We start from the raw sequence: 16075 nt of genomic DNA, 5'->3' as shown, positions 1-16075 counted from the left end.
GGTTTTTTTTCCAATTTTCTCCATTGACTTTGCAGCCAGCCCTTTGCGCCTTGGTTGTCAAACGTTTCGGAAGTCGAACGGTCTTCCAGAATGGATTTTGTTCGACAACCGATGTACCACCGTATTTCCACACCATGCTATATCTTTTGAATCCACTGTCTCTTATCAGAATGCAAAGACCGGCAGCCTGTTGTGGTACCTCAGATAAAGTGAAGGAACAACTAGTCTAGTTTTGAATTTTAGTTTATTCGTCGCCTATTCATCAGCTGACCATTCCACACTGGTCTTCCTTCCATTTCATATTGGGCCTTGTATTCTAAAAAGCTGGAGTCCTGTATGGATTGAAGGACATACAGAATAATCAGTATGTACAACAGAGGTAATTCGACTTTCAAACAGATATACCCAATACAAATTTCCTGCCCTGGTTATCTTCCACTGACTCCACTTGGGTGATTCTGAGATGACCAATAAACATTCTGAAACCATGAGCTCACCATTGAAACAAACCTCTTCTTGCAAACAGGCAAATATATTTTTGTGGAATGGATAGGATTGCCAGCTGGCCAGAATTTTACTGGTCTGGTTTGTATAACCGGTCTTGTCTAGCAGTTTAAAAAGTGTTGAGTCAGTGAACTTTGGAGCCAGCATGAAGAAGGCTTGTTGTAATTTCTATATTAAAGTAAAACAAAGAGTCATGTGGTAACTTAAAAGGCTGAGGATTGTATCCAACTAAGTTCTACTCAGAACTTAGCTAGTCATGTCCATTAATTTCAATGGGTCTACTCTGAGTATGACTAGTTAGATACAACTCTTATCAAATTTATTGTTAGAGTTGGCACCTTGCGCTTGGCAGAATCTACCATCATAACACACTGGTCTGCTGAATCCTTCACCCCCCTGACCTCTCACCTGGAAGGCTAGTCTTTTCGAAATGAAAAGTTGGCAACTCTAAGACTAAAAGAGATTTCTTGTGAGCACTTACAATCTTTAAGGCAGGCATAGGCAAACTTGGTCCTCCAGATGTTTTGGGACTACAACTCCCATCATCCCTAACCACTGGTCCTGTTAGGGATGATGGGAGTTGTAGTCCCAAAACATCTGGAGGGCCGAGTTTGCCTATGCCTGTGTTAAGGGGAAGGGTGAAAGAGGATTCTGACTTAATGTGTGCACCCATTATGCTCCCAAAAGCACACACAGGTACAAACAAAATATTAGATGGAAACTGTTTTATATCTTTTACGTTCAGCTAGTTTGAAGATTGCTCCAAGCGAGTCTAAAATGTGCAAAAGCACTGAGGGCATAGGCTAGGGTCAACACAGAATAAAACATGTTCTTAGGCATGCTTAACTGTGTGACCTGGTTTGAAGTTTTGGACACAACACTAAACGATAGTTTAGCATTATGTGCACACAGAAGAGCTTGTTTCCAATTTTCTTAGCTAACTGCAATTCATTGTTTCATCTAAACGGGAGAACTGGGGCTAGTTTTAGCTATGCTTTTATCCAAACAAGCCAGGGTCAGAAACAATTATTTGCTCTTGGGTTTGTTAGGACAAACCATAGTTTGTCCTGTTTAGCATAAGGTGGCAACCTGAGGTTAGCTGAAAACAAAAGTGGATAATTCCAATCTCCTTGTGGCTATGCCAGAGGATGGTAGGGTAAAGTGCACAAGCCTACCTGCTCCATGCCTTGCTGGTGCCCCTCACCCTGAAATCTTACCAAAGGGTGGAATGGGATGGCTGGCGGTGGCAGCAGATAGCAAAGGGAGACTGGTGGCAGCACAGAAAGCAAATCCAGGTGCCTAAAACTCCCTCAGCCCAGTGCTATAGAGAGGTGCTGAATGAGGCTGTTACAGCCGCCACAATTTCTTTCCTTATCCCCAATGCCCCTGCACCCCACTACCCCCATAAATATCTCATATATTCACGCCTCCCGGTGCTACCCGTGTGGTGATATTAACCATTTTCTGGCTACTCCTGTTTTTCCTTCCGCTTCTTCTGCCTCGTCCAGATGGGAAAACAGCACAGCCAGCTGCTTTCGGGCCTACAAATGTAAATTCCCACAGTTCATTTCTGCATATATAAGGACATAATCTGGAACAAAGGTTTCTTAAGAGTCAAGAATGTAGCTCCAAAGAGGAAACCAACTAAATTAGGGCAGCATAAAGGCAAGGGATCGATAGCCACCTCTCTTTCAAATCAGAACCAGCGAAGGCGGTGAAGGTCCTGTGTGAGTGTCTGGAGGCGGTTGGAGGTTGGATGGCGGCTAACAGATTGAGGTTGAATCCTGACAAGACAGAAGTACTGTTTTTGGGGGACAGGAGGCAGGCAGGTGTGGAGGATTCCCTGGTCCTGAATGGGGTAACTGTGCCCCTGAAGGACCAGGTGCGCAGCCTGGGAGTCATTTTGGACTCACAGCTGTCCATGGAGGCACAGGTCAAATCTGTGTCCAGGGCAGCTGTTTACCAGCTCCATCTGGTACGTAGGCTGAGACCCTATCTGCCCGCAGACTGCCTCGCCAGAGTGGTGCATGCTCTGGTTATCTCCCGCTTGGACTACAGCAATGCGCTCTACGTGGGGCTACCTTTGAAGGTGACCCGGAAACTACAACTAATCCAGAACGCGGCAGCTAGACTGGTGACTGGGAGCGGCCGCAGAGACCACATAACACCGGTCTTGAAAGACCTACATTGGCTCCCAGTACGTTTCCGAGCACAATTCAAAGTGTTGGTGCTGACCTTTAAAGCCCTAAACGGCCTTGGTCCAGTATATCTGAAGGAGCGTCTCCACCCCCATCGTTCTACCCGGACACTGAGGTCCAGCACCGAGGGCCTTCTGGCGGTTCCCTCACTGTGAGAAGCCAAGTTAGAGGGAACCAGGCAGAGGGCCTTCTCGGTAGTGGCGCCTTCCCTGTGGAACACCCTCCCACCAGATGTCAAAGAGAACAACAACTACCAGGCTTTTATAAGACATCTGAAGGCAGCCCTGTTTCGGTAAGCTTTTAATGTTTGATGTATTATAGTATTTTAATATTCTTTTGGAAGCCGCCCAGAGTGGCTGGGGAAGCCCAGCCAGATGGGTGGGGTATAAATAATAAATAATTATTATTATTATTATTATTATTATTATTATTAAACAATAAGGAAAGATGAAAAGAACCCAGTCCTGAATTGAGAATATTCCTCCATGAACCTCTCAACAAGGCCCTGTAGAACATTTTTCTTCCTTTACCTATCTGGCTTGGTGACAGCAGCAGTGTTGGGGAAGGAGATCTGGTGGCATAAGATACTTATATTTTAATATTCATATTCTGCCCTTCCTCTGAGTCTTAGCACAACCTTTGTGGTTCTTCCTCATTGGCTATCTCCATTTTATCTCCTCAACCAACCTGTGAGTCAGGTTAGGTTGAGAGGGGATGACTGATGGTCCGAGTGAGCTTCATAGCCAAGTGGGGATCTGAATGTGGATCTCTCCACTCCTAGTCCGACTCTCTAACCGCTACACCATGCTGGCTCTCCCTGTATAATAGCATTGTGTGAGGATCCCATCTGGAAGAACACAAATGGCAAATGCCCAGTATCCATTTAAGTGGACCCACACTATTCTAAAGGCAGGTGGAATGTGAGTCAGCATTGTGCGGTAGATAGTGTTGGACTCTGCTTAGTCATGAGGTTCACTGGCTTACCAGTGGGTGAATCACTATCTCTCAGCATAACCTACCTCATAGATTAGGAACAAATGAGGAAACCCCCAATCACACTGCCCTGACCTCCTCAAGGGGAAGACGTGTTACAAATGTAGTAATGAATATTAGTAATACATGTGCTGGATGAGAATTTCAAGGACTGAGTAGCAGCACCGATCTACAAGCACACAAGCCCATCCCTCTCACAAACTAAGGCTATAGAGTGATGGTTACAATCCAGCACCTATTGAAATTGTTAAAAATAAATAAATCCCATTGATTTGTTGACAGATGCTCAGAGGAAGGATCGTGTAGCTCAGAGGCAAAGCACCAATAATGCACCACTGTTTTGGGAACCCGTCATATGACAGAGCCATATTCCTGCAAACGAATTACCGAGTTTTCTCACATTATTCAACCGTTGGCTTCACTGACTCATCTTAACAAACAGAAGCAAGAAGTCAAGTGAGACTGCAGTTGTAGGCACACTTAAAAGCAGAACACAACTTGTTTGGGGTTGTTGTTTTTTATAAAAAAGAAAGCAAGTACCGCGAAGCAGAGACAGCCGTATACATTTTACTGCCTGAGGCAGATCAGCAAATAGCATTCCCTGCCCCTCCTCAATCAATTCAAAGTGTGTACCCAAGTTATTTTGGCACCTGAAGCAGAAAATCTTATTGGAACATAGGAAGCTGCCTTAAACCGAGTCAGACCATTGGTTTATCCATTGCCAACACTGACTGGCACCATCCCTCTAGGGTTTTCAGGCAGAGGACAATCCCAGACCTCCTTCGGGATGCTGGGGATTGAACCTGGAACTCTGTGCATGCAGAGTGCATGCTTTGCCCCTGAGCTACACAGACCTTCCCCTGAGCACCTGCCATCCTCCCTGGCAGTAAAATCAAGTAAGCCAGCTATCTAATGCAAGGGTCAGCCTGCAGCCCTTTGAAGACAACTCTGAACAACCACATGCAACACGCGGCTAATAATGTTCTAACAGAATATTTGTAACATGTATTATTTGAAGACAAAGCAGTGTACATAGGCCATAGCAGTTAGCATATGGGACCTGCTCCTCCTAGTGGTCAAAGTATCTAGCAATCAGTGTTATCAGGAACGGATGGATACCGGGGAAGACTGGGGTGGGAAAATATCAATCATTTACCAGGTTGCTGCTATTCCAAATATAATTTTTGAAATGTTTATAACCAGCCACTAAGAGGAATTCTGCACGAGCCCAATCAGTAAGCCCATTTAATAGCATCTGATTTATTCTCCCAGAGAGTCCAACAGCCATAAAAACCACCTAGGTGTGGAATCTAGATGCACGTTAAAAACATTGTGAAAAATGCTTTTTTAAAAAATCATTTTGAAAAATGCGTTGAATTTGCTGTAGCTCACAGTCGCCATACCTAGTGTCACAATTGTATATTGCACCTTACAGCAATGGTTGGCCATTGTGAGAACAAGATGCTGGACTAGATGGGCTTTTGGTCTGATCCAGGAGAACTCCTCTTATGTCCATAGAATTGTAGAGTTGGAAGGGGACCCCCAAGGGTCATCAAGCCCAACCCCCTGCAGTGCAGAATGTCCCAGCATTCTGTGCCCACAATGCCTATGCAAAGCCCGCAAGAGGGCATGAACACTCTCCCTCTGATGATATCTAGCAACTGCTGTATACTACATCATGTAGTAACACCTTTACCACACCATACATTTAAGGCATATTTAAAGCACATGACTTTCCTCAAAGCATCCCTGGAACTGTACCTCGGGTTGAATATGCTTCATGTTGAGTGCTTCCAAGTTGCGCTCCGTGGCAACCCGGAAGTAACATGCTCCGTTGACGCTCAAACTGACGTCACAGGCATGCGCAGAAGCGGTGAAAAGTGATGCGCACATGCGCAGACGTGCCGTCGCTAGTTACGTTTGCTTCTGGATGCGAACGGGGCTCCAAAACGGATCCCGTTCACATCCTGAGGTACCACTGTAAATACCCTCTCAAAGAACTACATTTCCCAGCAACCCTGAACAAACTACATCTCCCAGGATTCTTTGGGAGAAGCTGTGTGCTTTACATGTACATCGAGCATGCTTTAGATGCCTGGTATAGATCTGCCCACTGTTGTTGATTGGGAACCACAAGTAGCATGGCACATTTTCCTGCATATGAGCAAATGTAAACACCTTTTTTTTTTGCCAACTGGGAAAGATAGCATGCAAAAAAATGTCCAGAGAGCAAAACCTACAGCTGTTAGCCTAAGCCTGCTTTACTGGGAAGTAAGCAGCAATGAAATTAGTGTGGCAAAAAGAGCTAAGCAAACATATTTGGGATTTAGGAATGAAATGCCTTCCACTATTCTGGACCCACAGCCATGTTTTTGTAAAACTAAGCATTTTTAAGCTGGCCTTTCCCACCAATGTCTTGCACAACAAGTAAAAATATCGCCATACAGCGTTTCGGGAGATTCCTCTTCCTTTTCATGCTGCTTCTCCTCTGTCAAGATTTCTTCAGTTTTCTGAGTCAGAGAAATTTTAAGAAATAGTGAATTCTTTGTTAATGCTATAACCTAATAATCTATAACAATGAAAACAAGTAGAGTTCTTTTCTGGGAAACTTTTTGCTAAAAAAAAACTTGCTCCAGGGTCATGCACAGTTCAAAACATGTGACTTCAGTGAAACTATTCCTTAAAAAGAAAAAGAAAAAAGCTTCATTGCATTGCTAGTTTTGGACAAATGGTGTATTTAATTCAGGCCTCTCTTTGTATGTCATGGAAAAGCGCTTTCAATACTGGCTAGGCAACGCTGAAACAATTTCTTTCTACTTGCAAGGCTTGATTGTTTATGATATGTGAACCTGAGGCAATTCAACTAGACTTTTAGATTTAAGGTTCTTTTTGCCAAACATGCTATTGTAATTCTGATAAGTTTCATTCCTGCCCTCCCCCCCCCCATTGGTAAAGTTTTATATTGCTGACATTTTAAAATTATCTTCAAATTTTGTATTGTAAGCTGCCTTAAGGGTCTGACAGAAAGGCAGTAATAGCGTTCGTATTTAAGTGCAACAAGGCATTCACCCCAAACCTGCAAGAAAGATTGGTTATACAACCTAATCAGGATGAATGTGTTTATTGATACAGACAGATGAGGGCCTCTCCATCCATCCAAGACTGCTGTCAACTAATCCTAAATTGAAGTTAGGTTTACGCTGCATACAGTGAAATGTGGAGTCATTACGTTTTGTATAAAGTGTGATGCCATGTTTTCTACCTTCTCCCACAAAAAACATTTCACAGTATCCATAGTGACATGAATTTTGTTGCATACTTTCAGGTATGTGTGAACATACAAATCTGACTTGAAAGATGCCTGGAGGATTTGCATATAAATGTGAGGCGCAAGTCTTTGACAAATCAAGAGCTCATGAACCTAGTGCCGCAATGCCATTGGCACTGTGAGTTAAACCACAGAGCCTAGGACTTGCCAATCAGAAGGTCGGCGTTTTGAATCCCTGTGATGGGGTGAGCTCCCGTTGCTCGGTCCCTGCTCCTGCCAACCTAGCAGTTCGAAAGCATGTCAAAGTGCACGTAGATAAATAGGTACCGCTCCGGCGGGAAGGTAAATGGCGTTTCCCTGTGCTGTTCTGGTTCGCCAGAAGCGACTTAGTCATGCTGGCCACATGACCCAGAAGCTGTCTGTGGACAAACGCCGGCTCCCTCGGCCAATAAAGCGAGATGAGCGCCGCAACCCCAAAGTCGGCCATGACTGGACCTAATGGTCAGGGGTCCCTTTACCTACTGTGTCAAAAGTCACCAGACAACACAGTATCTTAATAAGACAGCTGTTGTCTTGCTGAATCAGCCCCAATGGTGTCTAGCATTCAGTTTCCAAGATGGGAAGCATACAGGTCTGAGGGTCACTTAGGCTTTTTGTCATATTTCTGAGCAATATTATGTCCAAAGTAGTTCTATAAGGTAACAATGCAGCGTGAAAAAATACTTCCTTTCTCACACTCTTTGGATGACATACTCTCCAACATTTCTCTGATGAAAATAGGGATGTCCTATTCAATAATAATAATAATAATAATAATAATAATTACTATTATTTTATTATTTATACCCACTCATCTGGGCAGCACACTGGGCAGCTTCCAACACATATAAAAACATAACTAAACATTAAACATTAAAAAAACTTCCCTATACAGGGCTGCCTTCAGATGTCTTCTTAAGGTTGTATAGTTAAATATCTCCTTGGCCCCAGGGTTACATAGCTCCAACATTTCTCCGATGAAAATGGGGACGTGCTAAGGAAAAGCAGGACTTTCTGGGATCAAATCAGAAACCAGGATGGCTTCTGTAAATCCAGGACTGTCCCTGGAAAATAGGGACACTTGGTGGGTTTGGGATGAGTGCTTTGGCAGCCATTTCCAGGCCAGCGAATTCAGCTGCAAAGCAGAAGCTGGAATATTGGAGAATGTTCCAGCACCTTCTGCATCTGCCACCAGAGCCCAAAGCTGTGAGAGACCTCAGAAGCAGGTGAGGAAGTCCTGCTCTGTGAACGACTAATACCTGGCTGCTTCAGGCATCCATTTCCAGGCCAGAAGTGCTGCAAAGTGGCACTGGAGGACTGGAGCAACTGCTGTCCAGTGAGGAAACCTTGGCCTGTGAGGGACTAACAGCAGTCATTTTGAAGAAACTTAGGGGACTGAGGGGAGGCTTCTGACACCTTTGTTGCACGAGCTCCTTCTGCATCTTTTACCACTGCCAGAAGGCAAGCTCAGCAACAGCTGGGTGAGGAAGCCCTGATCTGTCATCCAGCTGCTTTGGCAGCCATTTCTGGGCCAAGGGAAGCTTATATGCTCTTTTTGTGATCATACACTTAGTTTACTATATTTTAAATATATTGGAAGCCCCTCAAAAACCTCAGTTAGTAGGCAGGGTATAAGGCAGTCTGAATAAATAAAAAATATATTTTAAAAATTCCTTCATATTCTTTGCACCATTAGTAATTTCATGACTATCACATTCTCTTACTTTCAGGTTGCCTGAACTAAAAAAAGTCCCCGCTTCTTAACAATTTCTTCCTAATAATCAACACCACTGATCACCTTTCAATCAACAAACTTAAGATGCCGCAGAGAGCGCCCACTCAGCTCCTGGTGAATTACTGCTCTTTATAAATGCCAAGGGAGTTTGAATTCAGCTAATGACTTCCCACGATCTGCGTTACTAAAAATAAACGATATCTAAATTGGGAAGCATTCTGGTCATACTGCACGCTACAGAACATAAGTGAATGATGCCTCTAATGTGGCATTTGGGGCTGAGGACAGGATATTTTATATCATCAGTCCCCAGAAGCCTTCGTCAATTATCATAGCCTTTAAGAAAAACAACTTGTTTTCATTCTGTGGTTTTTTTGCCACCTACCTTCAACATATGTTGTCGAGCAGAAAGGCAGGATATTTTCAATAAATGAAATTTAATAAATGAAATTTAACATAGCAGGAAGAAGACTCCATGGTTCCCTGGATGCAGGGCTTTTTCCCCCAGCCGGAACTCAGTTCCGGCACCTCTCAGGTGGGTGTCATTGCCATTATAAGAGAACAAGGGAGGCGTTCATAGTGAGTTCCTGCAACTCTTTTTCTAGAAAAATAGTACTGCCTGCATGTATCCATTCATCACACTTGCATCTTCCCTTCACGAAAATATAGCAAGTCAAAAGTATGTTCACACAACTTATGCCTACCTCTTCGACTCTATCTCTCAAATCAATCTCCACAAATGACAAGTCTTTCTGCAAGAGGAACATAAAATAAGAGAGAACCAAGTTGTAAGATACCTTTAAGATGAAACTACACATTACACATAATGAAAACGTCACAGGTGCTCTTCCTAGGGAAAAAACATATGGTGGGCTTATGTTACATGGCTTGCATGTAAAGTGAGTTAGGTCCTTAGAAGAGGACTAGGGAAGTTCTTAAGGCTTTTATCACATGTGTTTGTGTTAAGTCAATGTCATCATCTGTTAACATTGGCGGCCTTGGGAGCAAAATTGGAACATGGTGGTAGTGCAGGAGGGTATGTGAGGTCAGCAAAGCTACCTTCATAAATGGTATCCCTGCAACTTGCAAAATAATTGATAAGATAGATGGTATCAGGACAACAGTGGGATGTGGAAGGGGCAGAAAAGTGGCTATGGCGAAGGCATTTCAGCCATCACCAAGCTTATTGTCATCTTTTTGGCTTAACTTATTTCATTGCAGGCTTAATGCTTAAATGTTGAAGGATTGGGTATTAATCTCTTAAATCAGGGATGGGGAACGTTTGGCCTTCCCATCAGTCCCCATCAGCATGGCCATTGATGAGAGATGATGGGAACTGCAGTCTAAATATAAAATAAAATAAATCAGCAGAGCTGCAAGCCTACACATTTGGTATACAGTGGTACCTCGGGTTACAGACGCTTCAGGTTACAGACTCCGCTAACCCAGAAATAGTACCTCGGGTTAAGAACATTGCTTCAGGATGAGAACAGAAATTGCACGGCGGCAGCATTGGGAGGCCCCATTAGCTAAAGTGGTACCTCAGGTTAAGAACAGTTTCAGGTTAAGAACGGACCTTCAGAAGGAATTAAGTTCTTAACCCCAGGTACCACCGTATAGTTTTAAGATGTTTTTAAAGGATTGGAACTAAAATACAAGAAGGTAGAATGTACCTATAATGACAGCATTCTGGACAGAGATATTCTTCTCTGGTTCTCTGCTTAGAGGTACATTACATATATTTGAGCATTTTTTCATTTATAGCAAAATACAAAAGATTTTTGCCATCTTTACTGCAGCTGAGAAAGTTTGATAATCAGCACTCAACAGTGTTCTATTGCATTTGTTTGGGGTTTTTCTCTACTTTTTTCAAGCTGCACACCAACTTCATTGGCCTCAGCTCTGGGATGTATCAAGGGGCCAAAATGGACTCTGTCACACAGGAGAAAGTGCTCAGGGATCCTACTGTGATGATCGGCAGCAAATTTTTCTGCACCAACTATCTTAATTGTAAAACCAAAGTTCATTTCTGCTCTGCATTACCAAACGTTACACTGGTTGGCTGTATATTTTGAGGTTGTTATAAACATGATCAAGACAATGGATGCAGAATTTGCCCCATATTTTATAGGACAGAATCTGCATCAGGTAGAAAAGGTGGCTAGCCTCTTATCTACTGCAGAGATAGCACAGTCTCGGCATACACACACACCAGACTAATAGCCACGAGAAGGAAGCACTCTGTGGAATGGAACAGATTTGAGAAGTCTTCTTTCAGATTCCATCCACGCCCTTGGTATCTCTCAAAACAACCCGTTTGCTTCACTGCTGATGAAAGTAAAACCGAACATTGAGCCATTCTTTCTGGGAGTATTACTTGCCTTCATCTCCAGAAGAACGTCTTCCATTTCAGCATCTGACTTTGCTTTCTACAGATTTAAAAAGCAGAAGGTTACGTGTGTTGCATTTTTAAGAGGCAAGCAAGCCTAATTTCTCTAGTCTGGGCCCACTATGAACTTGTAGCACAGGCTCCCTTTCCCCAAGCTACATAAAAACCCTTGTGCATCTTGGGAAAACTAACAGAAAAATCGGTGCTGTTATATTTATGGCGACCTGGTTCGCCATAGCAACATGGTGTGTGTGTGTTTGTGTATAACCCACAAGTGACAAATGCCCTTTAGACCATGTTCCTGGGATCTACGGCCAGTTCTATGGGGAGCAGAGGCTGGAGTCATTTACCCACACCTGTTGCAAGGCCTGTCAGTTCAAGCAGCCACCCTGGCTCCCTCTGGCCCTGAAATCTCAGTGTCCCTCTTTTTTGCGGGGCTGGTCCCATCCTTCTGCTGCCACAACCTATTGGCTCCTCCTTGTCTGTGCACAGGAAAACTGCCTGGAATTGAAGAACTCTGGGACCTGTAGTCCTTGAAGGAGGACATTCTGCAGGGAAAGTACATTTCTCCCAAGAATTGCAACTCCTAGAATTTCCCATACAATCTGTATTTCCCCCTTTCCCCTCTTTCACGTCTCTGGTGGGCCTGATTCTATTGAACTCCAGCAGCGCCCTCCCTGTAGAATGTCAGTAGGGTTGCCATACCATATTTACTTTTCTATCCTGAGTAGGCTTTTAAGAAAACTCTCTTTTTATGATTGACTTTATTTGGACCGCTGCATGTTTTTGAATTTTTCTTTTTATGTACACTACTTAGAAACTCCAGTGATTTAGTGGCATATAAATTAAATATCCGGGGTGGCCTTGTTGAGCAACATTTTGTTCTGAGTGCTTCTGCTTTGGTCTAATGCTATTTCTATTTGGCTTCAGTAAAATACTTAATTACTGGATACATCAGGAAAATAACAGGCCCTCCAAGTGTCCCTATTTTCCAGGGACAGTCCCAGATTTACAGAAAGCTGTCCCAGTTTCTGATTTGATCTTGGAATGTCCCACTTTTCCTTAGGACGTCCCTATTTTCATCGGAGAAATGTTGGAGGGTATGGAGTAACGTGACCCCTGAGCCAAGGAGATAAGTAACAATACAACATATAGAAGGCACCTGAAGGCAGCCCTGTACAGTGGTACCTCGGGTTAAGAACTTAATTCGTTCTGGAGGTCCGTTCTTAACCTGAAACTGTTCTTAACCTGAGGTACCAATTTAGCTAATGGGGCCTCCCACTGCCGCTGCGTGGTTTCTGTTCTTATCCTGAAGCAAAGTTCTTAACCCAAGGTACTATTTCTAGGTTAGCGGAGTCTGTAACCTGAAGCGTATGTAACCCGAGGTACCACTGTATAGGGAAGGTTTTTTTAAAATGTTTAATTATGTTTTTATTTATGTTGGAAGCCACCGACAGTGGCTGGGGCAAACCAGTCAGATGGGTGGAGTATAAATAAAATATAATACTAATAAATAAATAAATAAATAAATAAATAAATAAAGGAATAGGACATCCCTATTTTCATCAAAGAAATGTTGGCGGGTATGAAATAATTATGGATGACTATCCTAGAACATGATATATAATCTAACTGTCCACACACACACACACCATTTATGGGAATGGGTTTGGAGTCCAAACTGGAACTCCAAACTGGCATGTGGTCCTTGGAAGGTTTCCCACTCGAGGATGCAGCCCTTGGGCTGGAAAAGTTTCCCAACCCCTCAAGTAAACAAACACAGAACTACTTGTACTTAGAATTTTTGTGTTTCCTGACCGTTTTTTCACTGATTTCCACTTTAACAGATTCATCTTGCTCACGACCACTTTCTTTATCCTTTTTATTGTCATACACTTTCTTCTTGATCTCTTTAAGACTGCACAGGAAGAGATATTGACATATCAACAGTTTTATTATAGTGATCCGGTTGAACAACTGAACGGAGGTATTTAATTCACAGCAAAAAGTTTCCGCTGGCATTTCTCACCTTATTTAAACAGTCATCTGGGACAAAAAGGAACATGCTTTTAAATCTGGACCCTGCTCATTGCAACTTACACATGTTTGTGTATGCAAGAGAGGAAATGCTAACCATCCTGATGTAAATACAATTATAACATTAGGTGTAATAATTAAGCACTTCGCTTGCATTATAATGAGATAATCCTTACAACAACCCTGTACGTTCACCAAGATAATAATCTTCCCCAGTATTGTAGAGGGAAGAACTGAAGTGAAGAGCAAGCAGCTTTCCCAAGGCTGCCTAGTGGGTTCATGGCAGAGGCAAGATTGAAACCAGGGGCTTCTGATTCATAGCTTAGCATAGTATCTGAGCTACTGTACTACAGGAATTCACAGCACCTAGGATGTGTCTCCTGCTTGTCGTGAAGCACACTGAAGTGAGGCAAATGGCTCTTTACTGAAGATTACTCTTTATTCTAGTCCCCTTTACATAACTGTTTAGACTAGGCTGAGTTATACTCTGTTACCAGCTAAGGTCTTCTTCTGTCCTCTGTGCTCCTTTCTCTGTGCCCGTAACATCTAGAAAAGAGGAAATAAAGGTTCCATAAACAGTGTCACATTTAGGCAGAAATCGAGCTTTTTCTTTTTGAGGGCTACATTCTCCCATCATAAAACAAAACAACCCAAAGGTACCCTAGTAGAGCCAACAATGCAGTGTGCATCATGAATGGTTGTGGAAGATGGTAGTGACTGGACAGCAGATGGGAAGCTAAACTTACTCTAGTAAAACCAAGAGAAATGAAGCCTTCCTCACCTGCTGCCTTGGTTGATAATAAAGCAATGGAATTTGTAGAAACCTAAGGCCTGAGGAAGGCATAGAACACAGGGAAGTGGTTAAAGTTGGCATGCTGCAGGATAGGAAAATGCTTACAGGGACCTATGGAGACAGAGATGTATATATATTGCTGTCAGAAAAGTGGCGGGGAGAAAAATATTTATACTGGCTCCTAGCAAGAGATAGTAGTTGGGAACATGAGTGAAACAGGGCAGACTAGATAGAGAGCAGGAGGAAATTCAGGGACCTGAAACAACAGGAGTGGAAATGCAGAAAGGAGGGAGCAAATCTAGAACGTTTACATCTTGTGTTGGATGAGCTGATTCGAGATTCTGCTGGTGTACTGCTCAACCTGCTGCCTAGCAATTTCCCTGTCTTGAGATGACAGAGGTGGCCTCAGAAATAGTGTTGAGGACCCCCTTCAGATCAGAAGGTAGTGCTGTGGGAAGATAATTCAACCCACAGAGCCTTCCTCGTGGGGTGTGACAGAAAAGTTTGTTTTGCTGGACAGGTTGGGTCACCAGGTATTTTCTTTTTCCCTGCCAGCAAATGGTTAACGAACAGCAGCTTCTGATTGGCCAGGGTTCCAGGAGGGGGAGTTGAAAAAGGAGAGGATTTGGAGAGACAGGTTTCAGGTTGGGAGATAGGGAGTGAGGCAAGAGAGAGTTAGTTCTGGGTAGAAACATCCACTCTTGAGGAATGTATCACAAGCTAGAGAAAGGAGTCTCTGCGCTTAGTGTGCAGGACAGTGTGTGGTGTCTTTTAAGAGTAATAGGCCAGGAATTAACTGGGAGGCTGAGCCAGGAGAAGTAGAAGCTGGAAAGATACAGTCTACTTAGGTCTCAAAAAGAGAAAACTCCCAAACCAGTTAAGAGGGGTGTGGTGATCCCTTTGGGTCTGTTACTTGGAGTACCTCAGGAGTAGGGTTGTCAAAGGGGTGTGTAACTGACAGGAAGTACCACCTTGTCTAAGAACCAAAGTATTAAGCAGCAACAGCTGTGCAACAACTGAGAAAGAACTGAAGTGAAATAGCTAGAAATAAGCTGAGCATTTATTCTTTAGTCTAAAAACCTGTAACATCCACCTGAAGCGAAGTAACTGAACAAAAGCAACTGAAGTTTAAAAGAAGCTGTGCTTGATTAGAAGTCCATAGCAGCAGTTAGATTTAGTATAAATATTATTAGGTGGACGGTTACCTGAAATAACATAACCTGAAGCATCCACTTTGTGTCATAAACTTCCTTTGTTTAATAAAACCTTTCTTGTTTGTTTGCTCAAATCCTGCCTGAGACTCCAAATCATTAAGTTTTCCCTCACAAAAGTCCCCCACTAGATAATCTGGGGAAATTTGTAGAAATTCGTGTAATTGATGTACTGTGACGTGGTTGCACTATATTTAAGTGAGGGCCGGCCCAATGGTGCCAGGGTGAAAAAGTGCCGCCGCATGGGGTTCTGCAGGGTTCAGCCAGGTTTCCCATTTTATTCAACATCTACATAAAACTGTTGTGTGGGAGCATCGGGAATTTTGGAGTATGTTATCTATCTGCATCTGAACTGGAATTGTTTCCCCATGTTTTAATTGTATCATCATTTCTGTGTTGCCCACCCTGGGCTACATGGGAAGAAGGGCAGAATATATATCAATATATTTTAATCTCAAGTGGTGGTGAATATGCTTAACCGGTGCCTGACTTTGGTGTTGGACTGGATAAGGGCCATCAAACTGAAGCTCTGTTAACACTGTTGACACTGTTAATAGGTGGTTCCTCTGCCAGGATAAGTGGCACCCGTTCTGCCTGGGGCTGCACTACCCCTGAAGAATCAGGTTCATTGCTTAGGGTACTTTCCTCCCAGGCATTTGATAGTTAGCGTTTTGTTGTTTGCTGCCTTTTAATCTCTTGCATGATTTTTGTATTTGTATTTTTGCTGTAAGCTGCCGTGAGATGTTTTTTGTATAACAAATGAATAGTGCATACTGGGGCTTGGCAGCTGATGAACTATGGGCCTTCTCTGTTTCTGGAAAAGATACCTGCCCTCCCACAGGTATCAACAGAAGAATGAAAGAACCAGCTAATGGTCCACTTTGAAGATGGAAAGTGTGACACTGGCC

General features: G+C 43.2%; 1 protein-coding gene and 1 long non-coding RNA gene across 4 annotated transcripts in view; one reads left to right on the top strand and one right to left on the bottom strand.

Annotated features, from left to right (window-relative positions):
• Positions 1–225: 225 nt before the first annotated feature.
• LOC308475848 (uncharacterized protein) overlaps positions 226–16075 on the bottom strand; it is an 18068-nt gene continuing 2218 nt past the window's right edge. Inside the window, exons 2-8 of one of the 2 annotated variants that reach the window (XM_081003317.1) lie at positions 13658–13709; positions 12945–13044; positions 11115–11166; positions 9442–9485; positions 6141–6205; positions 1963–2045; positions 226–332 (exon numbers count right to left, since the gene is read on the bottom strand). In XM_081003317.1, coding sequence (XP_080859443.1) covers positions 1973–2045; positions 6141–6205; positions 9442–9485; positions 11115–11166; positions 12945–13044; positions 13658–13709 — 386 coding nt within the window. In that variant the 3' untranslated portion in view covers positions 226–332; positions 1963–1972. The remainder of the gene's footprint in view (positions 333–1962; positions 2046–6140; positions 6206–9441; positions 9486–11114; positions 11167–12944; positions 13045–13657; positions 13710–16075) is intronic. The other variant, XM_081003318.1, reaches the window with a different exon arrangement.
• LOC308475879 overlaps positions 14607–16075 on the top strand; it is a 19037-nt gene continuing 17568 nt past the window's right edge. The window contains exon 1 of one of the 2 annotated variants that reach the window (XR_013985471.1): positions 14607–15495. This is a non-coding gene — a long non-coding RNA (uncharacterized lncRNA). The remainder of the gene's footprint in view (positions 15496–16075) is intronic. The other variant, XR_013985472.1, reaches the window with a different exon arrangement.

This window comes from Podarcis pityusensis, assembly GCF_964106645.2.
Source record: "Podarcis pityusensis genome assembly, chromosome: 4".
NCBI lineage: Eukaryota > Metazoa > Chordata > Lepidosauria > Squamata > Lacertidae > Podarcis > Podarcis pityusensis.
Note: the sequence above shows the minus strand (reverse complement) of the source record. Positions and strands in the feature narration are given on the sequence as shown.